This window comes from Pristis pectinata, chromosome 3, assembly GCF_009764475.1.
Source record: "Pristis pectinata isolate sPriPec2 chromosome 3, sPriPec2.1.pri, whole genome shotgun sequence".
Lineage (NCBI taxonomy): Eukaryota > Metazoa > Chordata > Chondrichthyes > Rhinopristiformes > Pristidae > Pristis > Pristis pectinata.
The window spans coordinates 93,000,146-93,024,102 of NC_067407.1; the positions used below are offsets into that span (position 1 = coordinate 93,000,146).

Here is a 23,957-nt window from a genome sequence, read left to right on the forward strand (position 1 = left end):
CTATTCCTACATTAATCCAGTCTTTTCAACCCACATTCTCATCACCTCGCCCCGAATTCCACCACTCACCTACACAAGCAGCTATTTACTATGGCCAACTAACCAACGAACTTTCACGTCTTTGGGATGTGGGATGAAACCAGAGAACGTGCAAACTCCACAAAGACCGCACCAGAGGTCAGGATTGAACTGACCCTCTGGCACTGTGAGTCAGCTGCTCAGTCAGTTGCATCACTGTGCTGCACAGACCTTGTGTTAGGCGAACATCTCGCTGCCTTTTAAGAAAAACATTTTCTCCTCTGGTACTTCAGCCATTTCTTTTAAATCTGCGGTATCTGGTTCATGACCCTCCTATTGGTGGAACCAGATTGTGCTCTCACCTCTACGTGTATGCTACTTGGGAGATGCCATGTTTAAAAAAAATAATCCGGTGTGGGCGAAACCAACCATTAAATGCAGCAAAAGGACTTGGATTATAAATGTGATCAAAGCAAATCAAAAAAAATTTTTAAAGTATTGCCTATCCTGCTAGGTGCAGGTGCACCTCAAGTCACAGACACACGTACCTCCAGCCACATTGAACACCCACCATTATGACATATGCAGTGTGATGACTGAGCATGTTTTTGGTGAATTATAAAATGCTGAAATTGAGTTTGTCTTCATCACTAAACTGTTGATTTTTTCCAGTTCGATACTTCCCTGCTCAAACTAGCCAAATACTGCTGTGGATATCCATCACTACTGGTTTAACAGCTGTATCGCACCATTCATAAAGTTGTGAAATGCCATCATAGAAAATTAAAAGTATTTCCCCCAGGAGGACATCAGCGCTGTTTCAGAATGTGGTTGTACACAACCTGCTGAGATGGGAGAGGCTGTAGTTATTTTTGGCACTGCTGGTTCTGGGCATACCATAGTAGAGAAGGGAGATGATATCAAGAGCTACACTGGCTTGATCTCAATTAGGTTCATTTTTGTGCAGGTCAGAACCAGGAAATAATTTGGGTCAGAGTAACATGAATTAGAGAAGTGTGACTAATTTATTCATTTCAATGGAACTAAATACATTTTTCAGAGGTAGGGGACTCCGATTTTTAAGTAATTTCATCCATCAAACTGTTATTTTTTGAATGTCATCAACAGCATCCACTTGCGTTGCAGCTTTAACATAGTAAAAGATATCACGTCATCATAGGACGTATTGATGTTGAGCCACGTAAGGAGATACAGGGACAGATGGCCAGAAGCCAGTCTAAATGCCCCACAATCCCCAGGACCTAGCCACTGGATTGGTTTTTTTTTGCTTAATGGAGAAGAAAAAAGGCATTTTACTATCTGGTTATTCATTCAAAATTGATCAACTTCTGTGGCAATCATCATTGAAACCCCACAAAAGCTGACATGCAGCTTTGTAACATCCACCCCAGCCCCATAATATTGCCATCTCGGGAATGGTCCAAAGTATTAACCTGTGACACGTGAAAAGTCGTATTTACAGGGGCCTTCATGATTTAAGCTGCAGATGTACCTGACATTCCTTCACTTTTATTGAGCAAGAGAAAACTTGAGTGTGTGAGAGGGTTGAGGTGGGAATCAAAATGTTGAAGAAACATTTCTGGGTCCCCTGAGAAATTGTTGATATTTTTACAATGGAAATTGTAAGTGCACGCAAAATTCACAATTATTACATTTTTCCATTCTTTAATAAAAGAATGACATTAGCTTTTAAAATAATTCTGGAGCTTTCCCTAAATGTTACTTCAGTCATTCTCCCATGTCTCACCTTCCTTGTATTTCAGAGGCCCTCCTACAACTCCTCACCTAATCACAGCCTCTGTCTATTTTCCCCCTTTCCTGTTCACATTGAGGTGTTTTTCTTGCCACTGCTCCAACCTTTCAACCTTCATTCCAGCTGCTGTACACTTCCCACCTACTGCTGCTCATTCAAACCTGCCACCTAATCCTGTCCAGGATGATGCACTCCAAGCATCCCCAACCCGCTCCTCACCTCCCCACCCATCCATGCACTTTGTATGCAGCTAATTCAAGCTGCCACATTTTGTAATGGCCTCTCCTCTCTCTCCTGTCACTGTTTTCCTATTCAGACTTATTTTCTCAGCCCACTCAACTAGCTGTTTTCCACCCTTCAATCCAAGCTGGTGGTACTCATTACTTCTGCCTACCATCTTTCCACTTCTCCCAGCTTAAAGCCTCCTTGCTTTAAATGCCTCTTTCGGTACCTCTTGTTTCCTTTCTTTCTTTTTCAATCTTTTTATTAATTTTCAAATTAATACATATAACATCGGTAATTATACACGTAATACAAAGAGATCGGGAGGACAATCATGACATATAATCATAAAGAATAAAAAAAACACTCCAGGCCCCACTGTTTCTTGGTAAACGAATATATTACAAAAAGAAAGTCAAAAGGAGAAAGAAAAAGATTATATTTTTTAAAAAATCCAAATCAAAGGGAAAATAATGTAAGTAATAAAACGAAACAAACTTTAAAAAAAAGTTCAAAAGAAAAAACTGGACTGATATTTCTCGATGAACAAAGAGCATTATTATGTCGTCAACTCCACTCCTCTAAATTCACAGATTATTGAAAAGGGATCAATATCATATGAAAATATTGAATAAATGAACTCCAAACTTCCTCAAATTTAAGCGAAGAATCAACAGTGCCACTCCTAATTTTTTCTAAGTTTAAACATGATATAGTTTGAGAAAACCATTGAAAAGTGGTGGGGGGTATTGGATCCTTCCATTTAAACAAAATGGATCGCTTGGTCATTAATGTAACAAAGGCAATCATACGACAAGCAGCAGCAGATAGATGGCCAGATTCCATCATTAGTAGCCCAAAAATTGCAGTGATTGGGTGAGGTTGTAAATCAATGTTAAATACAGTTGAAATAATGTTGAAAATGTCCTTCCAATATTTTTCCAAAAGAGGACAGGACCAAAACATATGTGTCAGGGAAGCCACCTCTGAATTACATCCATCACATAGGATTTATATGGTGATTAAAAACGGGCTAACTTGTCCTTCGACATATGGATCCTGTGAACCACCTTAAATTGTATCAAAGTGTGTCTGACACACATTGAAGATGTATTACTCTTGTTTTGTGAACCATCTCCTTGGCATAATTATTAATTCCATCAAACATTGGACAAGTTGCTCTTGCGTGTTTACTACAGAAAGTAGTCCTTTATTCGTGGCTTGCCTGCACAGTTTAAACTATTAACCAACTTCACGAAAACAGTGAAGAGCACGGGAGATTTGCTGTTATGTGTTTTTGGCTTTGCTTGTTGGCTTCTATATAAACACTGAAGATCTGACAGTGATATCAAATAAATCAGACCGTTCTCTGAATTTGAGTTTGTTGTTCAGTTTTATATGAAGTGGTCAGTTTGTGAATGGAGACTCCATACCTGCAATTTAATGCAAATTGCTTTGTTAATATTAGTTTTGACCAACAGCTTGATGTCAAGGTGTACTCCTAATTTATTCATTTTGCAAAGATATGAAGATTTTTAAAAATCTTTAGTTATTCACAGTCCATTTTCAGATCTTAAATATACTTCGTTATCCCAGCCCTTCTCCCATTTTCCTGCTCAATGATAGTTTGTGGATTAGAATATTTCCTCTATTAACTTGATGCTAAATTAATCAAATATATTATGCAGATGGGTCAGAATGCTTAACTACTGCTAATCACAGAGTCCTCCTCAAACCTGGATGGATTAAACAACTGGATCAGAATATTACCTTTTATTGGTAGTTTTTGGTATGTTTAATTATAAATCATTCAGATAAAGACTGAGCATATTACAACTTGAAATTGAGGCATTCGTTGTCTAAATACCATATGTTGGCAAAAATAATTGACCCAACTCAGGAACAAGACTGTGTGGTGGTGCTTGTTGACACACTGATGCTCATAAAAGAGTCCTTAAATGCAAGACACTTATGTTAATAGCATGCTGTGAGCCTTGCTCCCTTTCCTTCCACCTTGGTCTCTACCTTCTCATTGTAAGTGTTTGAATCGTGCTGGAACTGTGCCTTTCTCCGTAAAGTGTTAACTCTGATGTGAGTCATAGACATAAACAGTCACGGTTTTTTATCTTGCCTTTTCACCTCTGGTCACTGCCAAGGAAGCAGCCACACCTGGTGCTGACTGGGACAGGCCCTGTATCAGTTAAATCTTTTATATTGACTCTGTTCAGCAGGGCTATAGAAGTCTGGCCTCGCCCTGGGCTTTGGTCCTATTTCATAAGCTCGTGAGTTTAAAACACCATACTCTTGGCAGATCAGATTTGCCCAAAACATTTGGGATTATGCCATTTCTGCTGGAGCAGAAGACGGTAGGCTGAAGTGATACCAGAGCAAGATGGAAGGTACAACAGGCCACGTGCAAGGCATCCAGACAACCCAGGCTTTGAATACAAACAGTTTTCAATGTTGGGGTCACCATGTTAGCAGAAGTAGAGCTCATTCTACCACCATACTTTGGGCCTCCACACAGCAGAACAGAGACTCTTCTGAGGGCTGGTCCAAGAGCTGCCACGGGCCATACTTCCCAGGCCAAAGTCAAGACACTGTCAGAATAGTTTGTCACTAGCTCCACTGACACCAAAGCCTTTAGTAGAACAGAGAGAAGACAGACTTGCTGCTGCTGTAGTGCCTTTCAAATATTGCCTATTTTGTTGCCCAAGGAATCCTTTCATCACTCAGCCAGACTTATTGAATAGCTTCTGAAAGATGGAAATTAAAGTTAAGTGCTCCTGATCATCTTCCATTATAAAGCTCAAAGGTTTTTGTTTCCGGTCACCATTGTAGCATTCCTGCCTTGTGCTCAGTTTCTGAAATTCTGTTCCATTGAAGCTTTATAAGATCAAAATTAAGAAACAGATTGGAACTTGCATCCTCTGCCATATTGTAAGTTAGTACAAGAGAGCGCAATGTACTGGGTCCATGCAGGCATTGACAAAAGGGGTATGGAGTTATCCCAAACTTGGCTCCATGGAACTTGAACATGCTGCTGGGAGTTGGGACAGCTCTGACCACACCCCAGCCTTGTAATGCTGCTTTCACCAGGGTAGTGAAGTTTTTATCCAGCCCACCCACGCTTGGAGCTGCCAGAATGGGGACTCGCTTCAAGCCCATATCCAATCTTTCTTCATATCCTGCAGGTTGAGCTGAAAGGTTGGCTGGGGTCACTGTGTGGTTTGGGGATACTAGAAGAAAATGTTCATTCATTGCACTTTAGGTCTGAACTCAGTACTTCTAGATTCTTGAACTCTCTTGCACATCTCATCCCTCTGCAATCCATGGACTTTGGAAATTTGAACTGGTATCATCAAATTTGAAATCAGTTTAAAAAATCTGAAAATAAATTGTCGTCTGTTGAACTGGCCAAAAATGGTTGCATTAGAACTTAAGATCAAAGAAGTATCATCTGGAGTCAGCCACTTGACAAGAACATGGATAATCTTTTACCTTAGTGCCATTTTCCCACACTAACTCTATTCCTTGATTTCCTTTATCCAAAAATCATAAAAACTGGTTTACAGCCAGTTCCTCCTCCTCTGTGGAAGGAAATTCCCATTTATCCGAGGTGATCTATGTAGGACTAGTCCCACTTTAACACAGTTGACTTTTAACTGACCTCAGTGGCTTAGCTTGAGTTGTGTTAAGCTGCTACAGTAGTTAAATAAGACAACTCCCACCTCTGCAAACTGGAATTTAAGGAGCAAATGATGCTCACATTCCAAATGGAAATAAAGAAGAATCTAATTTTCTGTCTCAAACCTTCTGCATCAGTAACTTTGTGTAGTTTCTCTTAGCTAATATAGTTCTACCCAGAGCAGAGGATTTTTCTGCAGCCTTCATTACTAGTGTGGGCAGGGCACTTGCACTGATAGTACTGTGACAATATGCACTTGGCACACCAGCAAGCTTGAACTTTGGCCGGTCTGTTTGGCTGTGGTCCAATTTCAGGCTATGGTGCAACAAAATCTGCACCTCTGAGCAAGCATGCGGTACTCTGGTCCATCGGCAACATGTGGAGACGGCTCCAACTCCGACAGGGACACAATACTGATTTGGTTTTCCTAATGGTGTAAGTGTCATGTTACTTTGCTGCAGATAAACATAGCCATGAGCAGTCATGCTGTTGGCATCCCATCCAAACAATGATAAAATATTCCACATTGTCATCTCCCTGAGAGGGGATCATTCAGTAGGTGCAATCATTTCACATGGACAGCATGAAGTCTGTTTTTCTGTAAAACATGCATGAGTAACTGTTGCTATTTTTTCATTCTTCTCCCAGAAGGTTCAGGCAGATCACCTGTTTAATCTGACAACCCCATGTCGACTTCAGAATTGACGGTTCCCCAAATCTGCTGTCGTGCCACTCCAACCTCTGTCTGCGAAGGGGGATCTCCCAATTTATTTCGTCAGAAGCAATCTGCTTTGCTTGTGATGGATGTTGTTGTGGCTCAAAGGGAGTCTAGTGGAATTTATTTTATCAAATTAAACTTTGTGTTTCACAAGTTTAACCTGTTACCACAACATTAAGATTGCTAGAGGTTTGTTCGGCTTCATCTGCCACCTACCACTTCCATCTGAAACAGTATGATGGTAATTATAGATCTCAGTGAACCTCCTAACAAAAGTATCAGGTCATGCCTGGATGGTTTACCACTATCTGCTGATCGTCTCATTACCTTGTCCATGTTTGTTATTGGATGGTGCTGGAATCTAAAGGAAGATTGTATTTTACGTTCAGTTGTCATTGCTGGATATTTTCCACAAGTTGAACTGCTAGCTTCACATCTCAATACCGTACTTGGTATTTGTGTAGTTTTCTTCATTAGGGTTGTCAAAGTTTTATTTTTGCCTTCATGAACTATAAAGGTGTGTACCATTAACTTAAAAAGCCACATATAAAATTTTAAATTCTGCTTTGTATTAATTTGTACCTAGTTCAATCAACAGATCTAGATTTTGCAACTGAATATTAAATCTTTCAGGAGAAAAGGCAAAATACCTTCCAGTCAGCAATAATATGACAACATGCAGGACTAAATGGATGAGGATTTGAGAGCTGAGTTCCAGGGATCAATAGCTGCTTCCTGTCATTATGGCACAAATTAGCTGGTCCTTTTTAGAAGATGGCATTTATTATATTACACTCCAGTGTCTGCAAAAAAATTTATAATGCAAATATTGGAAGATCATTAACAGCATTCACTTTTTAGCACTAGCTTAAAAAAAATCATTCTGTTTCATAGCTACACTGACTTGATTCGGGAGAAGTCATGTGGGCTGCTTTCCCTTCTGCCCAATAATATTGATCCATAGACAGTAATTGTTCTTTTAATGATGTCAGTCCTTTAAGAATGGTATCATGCGTCTAACTATGGCTCATGTTGCAAAAGCTTTTGGAGACGCAAGGTTCCAGAAGGAAACTATTTGAAAGAAAGCAACTGAAAATGTGTCTACTGTTTCATGAGTAGGTTAGTTAAAATTAAATTACTGACTATTCTCATTATCTTGGGACATGCTGAGACTTGGTGCCAGTTAGTAAAACTATGAAAATTAGACACTGAGCCTGAACCAGAATATGGGATGGCAGGCATAATTCCTACAATTGAGATGACACATGCATGTGCACCACAGGACAGAGAGCTCTGCAATTCACTTGAGATCATTCACAATGGAACAAATAGAGCACCCGCAACGCCGCCCCCCCCCCCCCCCCCCCCAACCCCATACCCCAAGTCAAGCTGCTGGATTTGCAGGCAAATATTAGAGAGTAGAAGACAGTTTGCTAACAGCTGAACCAAATCCAACAAAAGTAAAGATGTTCTTGTATCTCGATTGAGAGTGAAGAGAGCTGTACCCTGCAACAAGCCCCTCAAATGACACCCTGGAGAATGAGTTAGACACATTACAGAATGCAAATCTGCCAGAAATGAAACAGTCAACCATTAGTAGTTCTCTCTGCACACAGTTGGGATCAGGGTGAATCATTTAATCCTTTAGGGTTGACTATTAGCAAATAATTGCAACATCGAGATTTGAATGACTCTTGTCAGAGGTCAAATCATTTGTGGAACCAGTGAGTCTAAACAGAAAGAGCAGCTACCACAGGAGATAGAGCTAACTTTTCTAAAGTATAACTTTTCTTTTTAAAAAAAAACTGCATAGCTGCAGAGCTATTCGAACAAGGCACTAAACACTGAATGTGTACATGTGGTGAAGCATGAGACCAGGGCAGAACAGGGAAAATGCAGCCAATTGAAAATCAAAAACTGCGAACACTAGAAATCTGAACTAAAAACAAAATGTTGAAAGCATTCAGCAAGTCAGGCCAGCATCTATGGAGGGAGAAACAATTTTCCAGGTTGAAGATCCTACATCAGAAAGTACACCCAAGGTTGCTTAGATATGGCAAGTATTGTGGACGGCAACATGAGTGGCTGAAAAACAAATACCCCACATATGGGAAGCAGTATGCAAAATTTTGATTTGGAAAATAATTTCTACAAAAAGTGATGTCATCAGAAATCCATGGAGTGGATGAGATGAGTTGTTCATGGACAAAAATGGGTCAGATATGGAATACCAGTTGCAAACAGCACCAAATACCTGGTGCTGAACAAGTCAATCCTTGAAGAACACCCACATTTCAATTTGATTAGGGAGTAACGTGCTCCTGAATTAAGCCACCAGTCTTCAGCCAGCAAGTCTTATCAAAGTACAAGACTACACTAAAGCTGGGTGAGAGATGAGTCCAAAGCTAGGAACCACAAAGTTTAAAGAACCATTAAAAACTTTTCTAGCTTTTGGGAACCACTATCTTAATGGGTGTAAAGTGAGTAAAGGTGTTTTGATTGTTTCACATTGATTCATGCGCTCTCCCCACAACTGATTCTCCAATAATGAAATGTTTCAAAAAGCATTTGCTGTCAGCAGTGGTTTGGAGGGACATTTTGCAGCTTCTTGGAGTGCGTATGCTATTTGGTGCAAACCTTATCAAAGCCTTAAATGATTGTTTGTTTTAACCACCACCAATTCCATGTAGAATGAGGAAGCTCTTGATGTGGAGCAAGTAATTCATAAGCATGCAAGAAGTGATACAGCAGGGGGATGTCACTCAATTCCTGGTGCCCGTGCTGGCTCTTCATGAGATCTGCCCATCAGCCCCACTCCCTCTGTTTGAATCCAATTGCCCTTAGAAAGTTACAGTTGAATCTGCTTCTCTACTTTTGCTAGTCAGTGCATTCAAGATCACAGCAGTTGCATTTAAGCTGATAGCAGACAAACTCGTATGAAGTTTGATAATGTTTGCATCTAACATCCTGTACACTGCACAAACAAAAACATTCCTGTGGGCCATTGCCAGCAAATGCATAGTGAAACATTTAAGTGAAAATGACAGTGTTGTAGAATCTGCTGTGGAGAGAGAAAAGTCAATCCATTTTGATGTGCAGTAAAACTTCTCTGGCACTCAGGACTTTGGTGCCATATTTTCCAGGATGGTGGATGTTACTCCTATTGATATTCCAAACAATTTTATTTCACTATTTTTACATATTACACAATGGTGTAATAAATTCTCTGATGAACCCGGTGAGTTCAAAGAGACCAGGAAATATCCAAGCACTCTGTGCTTCAGCTCCAGTTGCAATCCCACGCGCATTCCTGACCCATGGTGTTCCAGGCCCCAGACCCAGCTGCACATCCAACTGACATGCTGGACTATTGAGTGAGCCAGATGCTGAACCATGAGCATTTCTGAACAATCTGGTGGCAGATTATTGGAGTTTTACTATAATTAGAATAATGATAATTCTGTCTCAAGTCCTGCTCTCCAAATGTTGAAACCTCTGGGAGGATGCTTGCTGTCCATATGAGAGACACGTGTACAGCTTCAATATAGTTTGTACAAAAAGTACTTAATTGTTTTCTTTGCTCTTGGTGCACTTTCATTAATGCAAACCTGTTTTTCTCATCAGATTGAGTTGATAGCATTTCAGCAATAGGCAAGCTGTTAAGTTGAGCAAAAATTGTACAGATTTGTATTAAGTGTCCTGTTGTCCAACTGCAAATGTTTTACTTTATAACAATTTGCGATGAAGCACTGCACAGATCTTGGTTGCTAACATGGGGGCTGGAATATTTGCCTTCTGTGTGAGATTCTCTGAACTGGTGAATGGGTCCTGCCAGATCTCTTCACATTTATGAAACAAGTTTATGATGTCATTGTGAAATATTATTATGTACTGTGAAGATGGCATTGAAAACACATGTAACTGCAGAGAAAAATCAGTGTCAATAGACATCTGCCATAATCACCACACGTATTTGGTGCCCATATTAAAGGAACATACTTGCATCTGCACTAGTTAAGTGTCTGAACGTCTGCAGATTATGATTGATGCTGTTTATAGCTGGGATTCCACTCTTCATGTCGTGGGTCAGCTTACTCAGATTGTGCAAGCTTTTATTACGTGGCTCCCCTACAGAATCACTGTTACAGCATGGGTCAAAACAGTTTGTCACTAGCTGCTACTTCACAGCTTTTTAAATAATATGTTCACTTCTTTCTCAGAGCTTAGTTTAAACTTTTTGCAGCAGTGCTCTGATGGACATTGAGTCCTAACAACCCCCAACATGGAAAGCTGTTCTTCCAACCTCCCAATTTGATTTTCTTTTAATAAATTTATGCCCTTGTTTAAAAACAGTAGCTCATGGAAATTGTTTCTGTCATTTCCTTTTACCCCACACTTCATAATTTTGATCTCCCCTGACCTCTTGAACTTCCCTGTTCTGAGGGAAACATCACCTACTTCTTTAGTACCCACACCCTCTGAAAGTTTGAAAATATGGGTTATTAATAGACTTCCTGCTGTAATTTAATCATAGGAAGTGTGTTGACCATTTCTTTACCAATCTACGTATTCATTTCAAGATGCACCCAACTTTCCTGTGATGGTGTGCTTGAGAGTTGAAGTCCGAATTACCAATTTAGTGAATATCCAATTACATTAAGATGTATATATCTTTTATTTATAAGTTGGAAATTGTATTTATAGTTATAAATATTATGTTAGAGACTTCTTCCGTGTATCCTGTTGGGGGTATCCTGTGGTCTGTTTCCTTCATTATAGTTTACTTCCTGCATTAATGAATTTTAGAAACTGTGCCATTAATATGTTGATAACTTCTAGATTAAGTTTTTAATGTGTGTTGAGGTTTTCGTTACTAACCACTCTGTAGTAAGACCATAGGAGATAGAAGCAGAATTAGGCCATTCGGCTCTTCGAATCTGCTCTGCCATTTGATCATGGCTGATATATCTTTCGCTCTCAACCCTATTCTACCTTCTCCCAGTAACCTCTGAAGCCTTTACTTATCAAGAACCTATCAACCTCCGCTTTAAATATACCCAATGACTTGGCCTCCACAGCCATCTGTGGCAATGAATTCCACAGACTCACCACCCTCTGGCTACAGTTGTTCCTCCTCACCTCTGTTCTAGCAGGTGTCAAGCATAAACAGTGTATTGTACACACCCAACTTCAGTGTATTGCAACATCTAACTCTGGCTTGTATTTCAGTCGCTCCTTTACTATAGCCTAAGGTCCAAAAGTGTTTTGCAGCAGTATACCAAACAACTTGGCACAAGGTAATGTTAAAAAGTCAAGCTACCAAAAAGCTTTGTCAAAGAGGTAGGTTTTAAGGGGCACCTTTAGGAGTAAGACTGAAAAGGGAGCAAGATGTAGGGAGGGCATTCCAGAACTTCGGTCTGTGGCCCACCTGAAGGAACAGCTGTAGTAACCATGAGCAGTGGTGCTCATAGGCTGAAACTGGAGCAGATATCTGAAGCTTGTAGGTCAGGAGAAATTGAGGGCTAGGGGTGAGGCCATTGAAAACAATGAGAGTTTCAAGATCAAAGGAAAGCTTACCTAATCTTTTTTTTTCTTGAAACAATTAATAGAAGCATTTTGGGGTTTCAAAACGTCCTATCACAATTTTTTTTTCAGTGCCCAAATCTAAAGAATAAAAGATGGAAAGTGCATGAGCTCTTGGTTTCTTGAGCAGCAAGGACACTGAATTGAGCTCAAAGGAGAGATTTCCACTTATTATATAGACAATTTCATCTTTTCAAGATGACCCAAAGTGCCTTCTCAGTCAAGGAATTATTTTAGAAGGCAAAGCTGTATTGTAGAAAGGGTGTAGATTCTCTCAAAGTAACGTAGCAATCACCAAACAAGCTTCCCTCAAGACCTGAATATAAATACCCAGGCAGACACTACAGTGCAGCTCTGAGGAAGAACTACGCTGTCAGAGGTGTAACTTTCCAGTGAAAGATTTGAAACAAACCTGTTTGCACTCACTGGTGATTGTAAAATATCCTACAGTACTATTTCAAGGAAGATGAAGCTAATTTTCATCACTTGCACATTATCAGGTCATTATCACAGTGCATTTTGTGGGAGCTTGCTGTGCACAAATTGGTTACTGACGTTCCTACATTACAGGCATCTGTGCTTCATACGTAGCTTGATAGCTGGAAAATACCTTGAGACATCCTGAAAGAAACAAGGAAGGTTCAGTTACTGTCTAATCTAATGTCAGGCTCTTAACTACTGGTCACCTGGGATAAATCCCCTGCTGTGCTTTAATACCATGGGATCTTTTATGACCATCTGAGAAAGCAGCCAAGGTTTGACATCCTGTCTGGAAGGCAGCATCGCCTCAGTTCTGTACTGGAGAGTCCTCTTGTCTCAAGTGGGAACCAAGCCCCCAGCATTTTGACCAAGATTCCTACCAACTGAGCCACAGCCAGTAAAATGTTATACCTAGGCTATTCTGGGTTATTTTGTAATAATCATAATGGGAAATAAATTTTGAGCAATTGCAGTAGTAAAGTTTGCATTTTCCTTACAGCATTATATACAAAAAGTCTTCAAACACTTTACGTTAACAATGAATAAACGTGAACACTGGGCTGGAAGGGGAAAGAAAGCGTGGTGTTAAGATGAATGAGGAGATTGGAGATTTTGCAGAAGTTGGAAGGGAGGGGCCACGGTGTTAGGGGATGTGACTGCCATGGGTGATTGGCTGCCTGTGATGAAAAGTTAGCAGATACTGTTATACAACTTAATACATCTGTGCAATCTAGAATCTATTATTTGAATACAGACATTAGAAAAAGTACACCATACGTAGTTCCTGCTAATTCATGTGCACATACCTGTATACAGCAACTTGCAGATTTTCATTCTTCGTCATTGATGACAAGGCCCATTGTTCTTTGGTCTCTCGTAACCACTCATTGCCAGACCAGGCTGTGTATTGTGAACTCAGAAGTATCCTCGCATCTTCATGTCATAAATAGATTGCAGATGTGTAGATCTCTTACTGATTTTAGACTCTGGTTAAACTCCAGTCTGAGGGATATCTGTAATTGAACCCTGTCAATTTGTGTTTAATTGCAGGTCATTATTCAGAATTTGATTTCATTTTGCAAATCTGATATCCCACGGCTCCTTGTATTCTCCTTTTGAAAATAATTGTTCCATCCTTGTGTCCATGTTCTGCTTGCATTGGGACTTCTCTGGATCCCCTTCCATATGTGTCAACGCCATTTCCTGATTTCCACCAGAAATGTAACACTCTGCTCTAAAGTGGATCACTCTGGTAACCCAGGCAGCTGTAATTTAAGTGACACTGGAATGCATTTGCATCCTGATTCCCACTTGTTCTAGCCTTTTTTTTATTTTGTTATCCCATAAATGTTGCCACATTTGTATTAAACCAAATCTGCACTCTATTTATTCCTGACCTGTCAATTGATGACCAATCAGTGTGCTCTCTTGGGGATTCTGTGTTCAAGGATGCATTAAAAGATTGCAGTGGCCAAAGTGAACTTTTGTAGCTCTGATGGCCCAAGGGTGGAGATCTTGAGTTAAGGAAAACAAAACCTTGAGCAAGGGAGAAACATCTGTTTATAACTCCAGTAGGAGTAAATGAATGCAGTCTGTGTGGGACTGCACCAATTTCTTTGTTGTGGGAAGTAGTATTTTCTGATTCTGAATGAGGTATATTTGTGGAAAATATTAAACAGCTTGCAGCTAAACCATGTGTAGAAATTCCCATGTTTGGGTTTGTTTTATTCATGGAATGTAACCATTCACTGCTGATCCCTAATTGTCCCAAAGGGGCAAGTAATAAGAGTCAAGTCATGATGGACCTGGTGTCAATGTGGGATAAGGGTGGCAGGGCTCCTTCGTTGGAGGCCATCAGAATGGATTTTGCTGACAATCTTGCAGTTTCATGATTACCATTACTGACATGGGATTAATTCCAGATTTATTTAATTGAATTTAAATTCACCATTTGATGGGATTCTAACTCTTCTCTGGATTAATGATCCAGGCAGCTGAATACAAGTCCTGTACACTGTGCTACTGTACCCAGAATGTAACATGTTAGGAAATCTATGCATTTAATTATGTCCAAAAGAAATCTTTTCTCTCAGTTACCCAAAAGGTGAGAGGGTCTGCAGTCCCTCCTAATTGAACGTTTTGTTATCCTAGCTGTGATTAATAAAGTGGCTCAATACACATGTTCTGAAATTACAGCCAGTGGGCAACACTAAGGTGTTGCATTCCAACTTCTTCCCAACACGTGAATTCATTTGTATTGATTTGCTCTGATACTGATGTGAATGATGCTTGCTTTCAGACCTGGTGTTTTACTCTTTGCTGATGAGATTTCTCCTCGTTTTCTTGAAAGGCTGCAACCGATAGTTCTTCGAACTCATCGAACAGGAAGGAGCAGCCAGCGAGGGTGCTCACTCCCACAGTCAGTGAAACTCACCGGCCTCTCTGTCCTCTGAGACACACACTTGATCATTACAGCCCTGACCACTACCTCCTGGAGCAGGTGAGGATTCAATTCAACCATTCATTTGTAGATTCAGTTACTGAATTTGTTCATTTGGAAGGGCTCGGACAGATTGAGTGCCACCCTTGTTAGGAATGAGAAGAAAATAAGCTAACAAAATGCTTGAGAACTTCTCTTACAGGAGTTTTTCTGTGCGTCCTGGGAGAAGGGTGGGGGAGAGAGAGAGTCTGGGGGTGTGATCCTGGAGGAATCCTCTTTCCTGAAACATGAAAGATTTTATTATTAGTGTAATAAATATTCTTTTTTTTAAAGGAAGATAACTAGGCTTGTGCCAGCTGTAGCTCAGTGAGTAGCACACTCACCACTGTGGTCACAGGTTGTGGGTTTAAGTACTCCTCCAGAGACTTGAGCACTATCATCTACCCTGAGAATTAACTAGTAAATTGGGGCTGCACTGTCACTGGGAACATTTTTCAAATGCAATGTTAAACCATTGTAAAATATCCCAAGCATTTCATCATAATTTGAGGACGAGCATGAGAAACATCACTGGGAAATATTTATCCCTCAAATATGTACCCTCAGATAAAAGGGTACATATTTGAGGGATAATGGCTGAAAACCTGAACCAAAACAGAAAATGTTAGAAATACTCAGCAGGACAAGCATCCGTGGAAGGAGAAACAGAGTTAATGTCTTGACCTTTCATCAAAATTGGAAAAGAAAAAAAAGTTTCAGGTTGCCAAGAACATGGGGGAGGGGTGGAGAGAACATTTGTGGGAGGTCATGTCAAAAGGGTTAATGGGGCAGTGAGAGGGTGATTATGCTTCTTTCTATGTGTGTTGTTCATAGCAGGGCTGAGGGACGTACCTAGCAGGTCAGGCTGTACTAATGAAGAGAGAAAAACTGAGCCAATATCACAGATGGATGACCTACAGCAGAAATGGCCAGTTCTGAAACAGACAGAGGAAAAATCAAGTTACCTAAGGTTGAAGAGTTCAATATAAAGTCCAGAAGGCTGCAACTTGCCCAGACCGTAGAGGTGTTTTTCCTCGATCTTAAATTAGACCTCACCATAACAGTGCATGATGCCACAGACAGAAGGGTCAGAGTGGGAATAGGATGGAAAATTAAAGTAACAGGCAATTGAAAGCTCAGGGTTGTTCCTGTAGGTTGAACACATGTGCCCCATTCATCTTGCCTGGATTAAATTATGAGTAAAGTCATCATATATTTCCTTGCTGAGAGATTGTCAGCTGCCCTACATGCACATGCATCCCTCTCACTGCGTCTTCCTCCAATTCCCTCCCACCATCACCCCTCCCCACCCACCTCCATCCTTTTTGCTCTCTAGAACACTGTTTTCTGTCTTGTTCTGTGTGTTCACTCTATCCATCGGACCTTGCAGCTTCTCCCTGATACTGTTGACTGCCAAAATTCCTGGTCCCAGTGCCTATTGGCACTGTAACTGATTCACACTCCTTGTACTCATCCCAATTTTTCCATGAAATTGTTGTGTTCCAATTCATTCAGCTTTCACTTGGGAGAAGAAATATGTTCTGGCTATGATGTGATATGAAGATGCTTGTAACCTTTTCTAATATTCTTTATTGCCCTACAGCTGGATGCTAAAGGTTTACAGACCATGAATGATGTGGGCTTGGATTAGTCTTCAGTTGATACATGGTGCTGTAATTGCTTTAGTGCAGAATACATCTCCTTCCATACAGAAATGGACTAAATGTGCCATGACCACTTTGTGAATGCCAAGCCAAATAGGGTTGCCAACTGTGGTTGGGCATATCCCTGGGTACTTTGGCCATTTGAGGGTTTGAAAACCTCAATGCCAAAGTTTACCCTCAATATTGCCTTCCAAAATCTAATGGCTACTTTTTAATTTAATTCGACTTCTCAATCTAGGTTTCTTGATTTTTGAAATATCATCTATAAAGCAATAAATCTTTGTTTCTGTAAAGAGCTTAAGTTTGCATTAGAAATTAACCAAAATATAAATTGTTCTGAATCCCACTGAAAGCATTAGTTTTATCTTGCTATAACTAAACCTGAAAGCTGAGTAACCAATTACAAATATAATTCAATTCTTTGTGTTTTGAAAGAAGTTCAACATTTGTGCACAAAGCTAATGTCCAGTGTACCCCAGAGTTGCAAATATTTTGAAGCATGTTTGAAAAGTCTGTTCAACCACTAATACTCATTATTTCGGGTTTATGTGAAGCAAATTACATTTTTAAATAAATGATAAGTGGGAAACAGATGTTGCCGAGGTTTGTTGACATGCCTGTTTGTTGCAACATTTGGTCACATCTGGAATACTTAATAACATATTAGATTTTGAGGGAATGATCCACATTTGGGGTCATTCCCTTGATTATGCCTTGCCTGTAGTGCAATGGTATATTATGCGGGTTTTCTGCACAACATTCAAAAGATTGAGACATAAAATGTAGGCAGAGAACCAAGGGCACTGCAATGTCAGTTACAAATTACTGCAAACAGACTAATATGTCAAACTTAATTTGATAACTAATCATGCTATACTATTTTTAAAGAGTGCACTGAATTTGAATTGGAAGCACATTTTTGGCACTTCTTTCTACACTGCATTGACTTTGTTGTAATGTGGTCTGCTGAGGAACCACATCAAAAGTAAGTCAAAATGAAAAGAGCTGATTTGTTGTAGTGAAAGTGAACATTGTGTGTTGAGAAGGAGGTTCAGTTCATCAGTTGTGCCTTTCTCAGTCTTAAACTTGTGCCAAAGTTTTGTCCCCTTGATGTACACTTTCAATTAACTGCAAGCAAAAATGAAGTAAGGGGTTAGGCTTGTTTTTTTCATTTAGCTTGTATAAATGCTGCTGGAAACTCTTTTTCATTGCAATTTGAAATCTGTAAAATAGAGCCAAAAGGTGAAAATCAGTACGCTCTAGTTGTATAATTGTATCTGTGCAGGAGTTATTGTTCAATTCTTTTGAAACAATTATGTAAAGAACCCATTAATATATGGATCCAACAATTCTGTTGACCAAGAGGTGTCCTCAACCCACTGCCATGAAGAATTATTTTGTATTCATTCAGCTCTTTATGACAGAATGCACTAATGTACTTCTTGTAAATTTTAGTCTGTGCCGAAGCAACGCCATGTCAGTTTTCGAGATGATGAAGAAGAAATTGTCCGCATTAATCCACGAGAAAAAGCATGGTTAAGGGAGAGATACGAGGACTACAGGTATGCAGCAGTGCGCCCAAAGTACAATGACCACGGTGATGTGGATTCCTACGTACATTTTGACAAAAGTGACGCTTTAAAACATGACTACAATTATCCTTATGTAGAGAGCTCTGATTTTGGATTCGGTAAAGATTTGAAAAGTGGTGTGGTGAAGACTCAGCCAATGCCGTCAAAGTCAAAACTCCGCCGAAGGATAGACGACGGCGAAAGATCGAGGTGTGTGTACTGCAGGGACATGTTTAATCATGAGGAAAACAGAAGGGGTCAATGCCAAGATGCCCCAGATCCTATTCGAACCTGCATCCGTCGAGCAAGCTGTATGTGGTGTGCAGACAGCATGCTGTATCACTGCATGTCCGATCCGGAGGGAGATTATTCAGACCCTTGTTCTTGTGACACCAATGATGAGAAGTTCTGCCTTCGTTGGCTGGCTTTGATAGCCTTGTCATTCATCGCTCCCTGTATGTGCTGTTACCTTCCCCTTCGAGCGTGCTACAAATGTGGGGTGATGTGCAGGTGTTGCGGTGGGAAACACAAAGCAGTTGGGTGACTCGTGTCTTTTTCTGTGGAACATCAGTTATTGAAGCACATTTTGGTCTGGAGTATTCTGATCATAGTTTGATGCAGTTACTGTCACCAACCTCTCTGGAATACACTCATCTCTGAAACTGCAGGTCCATAGGTGGAGAAGCAACATGACTGTGTCCTTCAAACGTTAAATGGAACTAACAATAACAAGTAGACTTTTCTATCATGAAAATATATATATATATATTTTATATATATATATATATATAATATATATATATATAAAAATGTCTCACAATTGTTTATAATTTTTTAAAAAATCTAAAGCGGGTGAGAGCTGAATTATGTGTGTGGTGGTTTGGAGATGTCACGTGGAACCAGGGTGGGTGAGTAATGGTTGGCTACACAGTGATGTGCCAAGGTGTCCTGTCCTAGCTTGGCAACAGGATATAACATTAAACGAGGAAATTGGCGTGAATGGTTCCTGCTTGATCAACTGAGACACTTGACCTGTGGTCAGGTATCGTATATTACCTTTTACAAAAGAAAGTGTGCTAGTAAACTTGTACCACAACACAGTATTGTCATTACTGTATGAAGCCAAAATAATGCTGCTTGTTAATTGCACCTGATTTCTCTTCAACACTCTGACACTTACTAAAAATCTAACTGTAGGTATCACCCTCTTCAGCATAGTTCTTAAAATAATAATGAACTTGCTTTTGACTAATCTCTGAACTCTAAAGCAATTATTGAATCTCAAGGTGTAACACTTACCCCACTTATTTTTTGCTATAATGGTCAATGATAAATTTGGTTTCTGTCAAAATGTTGATTTTTGAAAAACAGTAGAAATGCTTTTCTAGTTAAAGGGTTCCTTGAATAGAGTTCTCATTTTAATTGTCAATACACTAAAGTTTATCTGATAATACTATATAACCAAGCTCCCTGACTGCTTGGCCTCTTATTTACACAGCCTTGTAGCCAGTACAATCAGAGAGCACAACATTAGTTCACTACATTTAGCAAGGTGACTGAAGTATAAGGCCCTTGCATTCTATTAGTTCTTAATACTCTGGCCGTCTGATTTCACTAACCTAGTTTGCTGGCCTCTGCCTTTTACAGTCTTTACTCTAGTGAGCCACAGGGAGCAGTTACCACAGACTGCTCAGCCTTTGCTATAACTTGTGTCATTGATTTGGATGTAAACCAAACCTGGCCTAGCCAACTGTACTGTATGGATTGTGCATGAGACTGGAATTCCAAGTTTGACAGTTTCACAGAGCATTAGGGAGGAAATAGTGGGTCAATTTCGGCAGATCCAAGTTAACTTTTTTTTGAAAAGCACAAAGTGTCCTAGAAAATAAGGATAATTGAAGCCTTACCAACTTGTAGCTTACAGTCATTGTGGCTGGAAGCTTCATGGGATGGATGGGGGTGGGGGGAGGGGGATTGTGGGAGAGAGATAACTTCCTTCAAAATCTTAATTGCTCAGGTTATTAAGGGTAGTACATAAACCCTCAAGTAGAAAGCTTATGCTTTGAAAGAATATTTTTGTAACACTGGGACTAGCCATTTTTTTTTTAATTTATTTGAAAAGCAGCAGTTTTCGCTCAGCAGCATGGTACAATCTGGTCCATTTTATTTTGAGGCAGCTAGCAAACAGGTCTGTTGGAATTTACCATCCTGTTCACAGTTAATTACCAGTGGTTCAACATCTCTCCCCTTCCTCCATTGTGTAACCAACGTAAGACTTAAACAAAAAACTTCCATGCCATAAAAATGAGGGCTGCACATGGGACCTGCAGAATAATCTGCTGACCAAGTGCGTTAGTCATTGCATTCTGTTGCTGCACCTGCATTTTTGATAATTGAATACTTCTGACACGCATGCAGGACAAAACTGCCTGCGCATTTTGCTGCTTTTTTTTAAAGCTTCGGATAATGACAGAACTGATCAATTTCAGTATACATCACAAGTGAAATTGACAAAATCAACTGGGCATTAATCTCCCAACACCAGTGTGAAAAGCATTACAGTGGTGGCCCTAACTAACAGCTGAGAACATCTCAGGCAAAGGGACTATTACCCTGCCATTTTATGCGCATGCAAATTTTGCAAATTGTGATTTCAGTTTTTATTAAAATCACCATGGGGTCTTAACTACATTGGAATACAACACATACATGGGCTTAAATCAACACTAATTTTTCCGGAGACTTAGCAGTAATCCAGCAGCTCACTGGTATAACATGGATAAGGTGCCTCTACATCTGACACCACATCGACATGCGATCTGTATCCATCTGGCCAGTTTAGCTTTTTCATTGGCAGTTCTTCCCACGCATACACACTGTAAATTTGTAAATTGAGGTATGCAGTCTATGGTAATGGAGCTGAGCTAGAGGTTTTTTTTGAATATAGTTCTCATCTGTCACCCACACTGATGTTGAACAGTGGTGGTATTCCTCCCAATCAGCTTTGCAATACAAAAGACAATTGTCTGGGGGGGGGGGGGAGGGGGAACAGGGTGGTGGGTGAAAAACAAATCAAATTTATTTTTGTATCTGTGGTAAGAAAGTTAACCAAAAGCTGTTGTTTGTGCAGTCTTCAGCCAATGCACACCTTAAAGAATTAAAAGAAAGTGCCTCCACTATCTTGTATACTAAAAACCCTGTTGTATTGATTATTAGTTTTTTTTTACAATAAGCATTTTTACCTCTGTGTAAAAAAAACAAATATCGTGTATGATGTACATTTTAGTTCTTCTATTTTTTTTATTGTTTCTAATGTATGATCATGATGTAGCCCTTGCTTTTCCAATCTACTGTGTAAATATGAATACATCATATCAAAACTACAAAATAATGACCTGACCAGTACATAATTCTTCTACATTTATGTCATACCTTAAATATGTACCTTGGCAGATCAGATGGCAATAAAATGAAAGGAACATTGATGTTCAAAATGTTGTGGATGGTGAGTTGGAAAAGTTATTCAATAGGAAGTCTTAAAATAGTGTGGTGCTGTGTGGTGAAGAATGGAATCCCTTGCTACTTTCCACATCATTAACAAAGCAACGAATTCATATACAACATTAAACCACAGTAAATTTGTGGATTACTTTGGGTATCCCCATTATAGGAAGTGGTCTTTATAGATTTGCAAGGATATGACTAATGTACTATCCAATTACACATTACTCCAAAAATGTTGCTATGCTCCGCCCCTCATTCTCAAGAAAAAAATTCAGTACCACCCCAGTTACCCCACACTCTTAGCAAATCCTTGCAAAGCCAGACTGTGTCCCAAAGAGCATAAGCTCTCATTTCCCATTTCAAAAAAAAATCCATTCGAGATGGACATATTTTTTGACATTGTGTTTTCCATGGTTTTTGTTCTATTTGTTATGCTCTTTTGATAATAATATAGATTAATAATATAGATTAATTCAGCAACTTAAAGATGAAGCAGATCAATCACTTTGTGAATGAATTTGATTGTTAATACATCTGGAATGACCTTTCTCCTTGGCCTGGGTTTATTTTCAAATGTTAAAGGCAATCTGTTTTTCTATCAGTTCCAGTATAAAGTCAGAGTATCTCTTTGTACAGGCAGTAACACTGGTTAAGTGTTCAGTGATTTGGAACGTTTTGAATAAGTTGAAAATGTAGGTGATGTTTCACTGAAAACTTGTATGTTGTGTTGGGTTTCTTTAAAATTTCAGAAAGAGGGGATCCCTTGGATGCAGAAGCAGGATAATTTGCCTTATTGCTTGGAATTAATTATGCAGCAGTGGATAAGGGCATGCAAGTTTATTCATTTTTGAGCAACTATCAGCTAGCATAAATCTCTAAGTCCTTCATTATTGTCAGACTGTAAGATCATTTCCATTTGCTTTTGGAGAACTTTTAACCCCAGTGCTCCCAAAGCACCACTGGTCTCCAGCTTTTCTGAGGCAGCTGTTCTGGCATGCTCTGTCTTACACTGGTGGGAGTCTGCCGAAAATGCAAGAATTTAGACTGATCCATGGTTAGTCTAGGTGTCAGCCTTTGGCTGGGGTTCCCTCTTAGGCTTTTGGAGGTGCAACCTCTAAACTTCAAATGTGAGGAAGTTCATTGTTAAAAATGAAATTGATAAGCACCCATCTCAGATGCATGTTGCTACCATGGAAGCTCCTACCTCATCTGGGAAGCTTTTGTACATCACTTTCTTCATTTTATTTCCCCTCCCTCCCTCCCCAAGAGCCAAATCTAGTTTCAAATGAACACCGAGAAAGTGAAAGTGTGCTGGTGGATTTTACTCTCTCTGATTCAGTGCACTGGGACCTGTGGTGTCTGTAGAGCCATAACTGCATCAAACTTTCTCAGCCTGTAAAATACCAAGTGCCCAACCATAGCAGCCTGTTCGTCAACAGGGTTGGACTAATCTGATGCTATTGAGTAGTTGGCTAGTTAATCTACTTCTACTGCAAACAGCCGCAGTGCAAATAATTTGTTCCTGGCTGATACTAGTGCAGTACTGAAGCAGTGCCATATAGGCAAAGCTCTCATCACTTGAACAAAACTTCTGGCCTCTCAGATGGATATGAAAAGTCCTTTGTAATATTTGTACAAAAACAGGGTTGTGGAGCTTGGTTATTTTTCCCTTGATCAAAATAAACTTTTAAAAAATCTTATCTTGACTTTATCCCATTTCTATTTGTAGCAACCCTGTATATGCAAATTTGACTACTGTGGTTCATACGTTACAACAGGGACTATTCTTAAGGTACTTCATTGGTTGTAAACTGCTTTGTAACATGAGGATGTGAACTGCACTGTAAAAATGCAGGTCTGTGACTTTTCACACCTTTTTTTAAAACAAATTTAAAGATTGTGCACAGGCATTTTTTGTAAACAACTGTTTTGCGGTTGTTTGCCTATGGGGTTTCCTCAACACAAGGTCTGAAGAAAAATCTCTAACACTGCACTGCCCTATACAGTAAATGTTAATTACCTTGTATGAAAGCAACAGTCAGCTCATTGATTATCTCCATTGTCCAGCAATAGCTTCCAGCCATGAAACAGTTTTACATGAAACACTTAAAAATCAAGGCGTTGTTTCCTTCTGTTGTATCTCATTTATCATTCTGGCATGTGGTTTCCTTTCAAAGAACTCTGGTGATAGGTGGAGTCCATAAAATTCTACTCAATATATGAGCTGCTTTTATGATGAGTGCTGAAATTAACTAT

At 39.7% G+C, this 23,957-nt stretch overlaps 1 protein-coding gene across 1 annotated transcript in view; it reads left to right on the forward strand.

Moving 5' to 3' along the window:
- Positions 1–21,691, forward strand: part of LOC127568644 (sprouty-related, EVH1 domain-containing protein 2-like) — a 108,567-nt gene extending 86,876 nt beyond the window's left edge. Inside the window, exons 5-6 of the mRNA XM_052012626.1 lie at positions 14,834–14,983; positions 18,082–21,691. Coding sequence (XP_051868586.1) covers positions 14,834–14,983; positions 18,082–18,741 — 810 coding nt within the window. The 3' untranslated portion in view covers positions 18,742–21,691. The remainder of the gene's footprint in view (positions 1–14,833; positions 14,984–18,081) is intronic.
- The last annotated feature ends 2,266 nt before the right edge of the window (positions 21,692–23,957 follow it).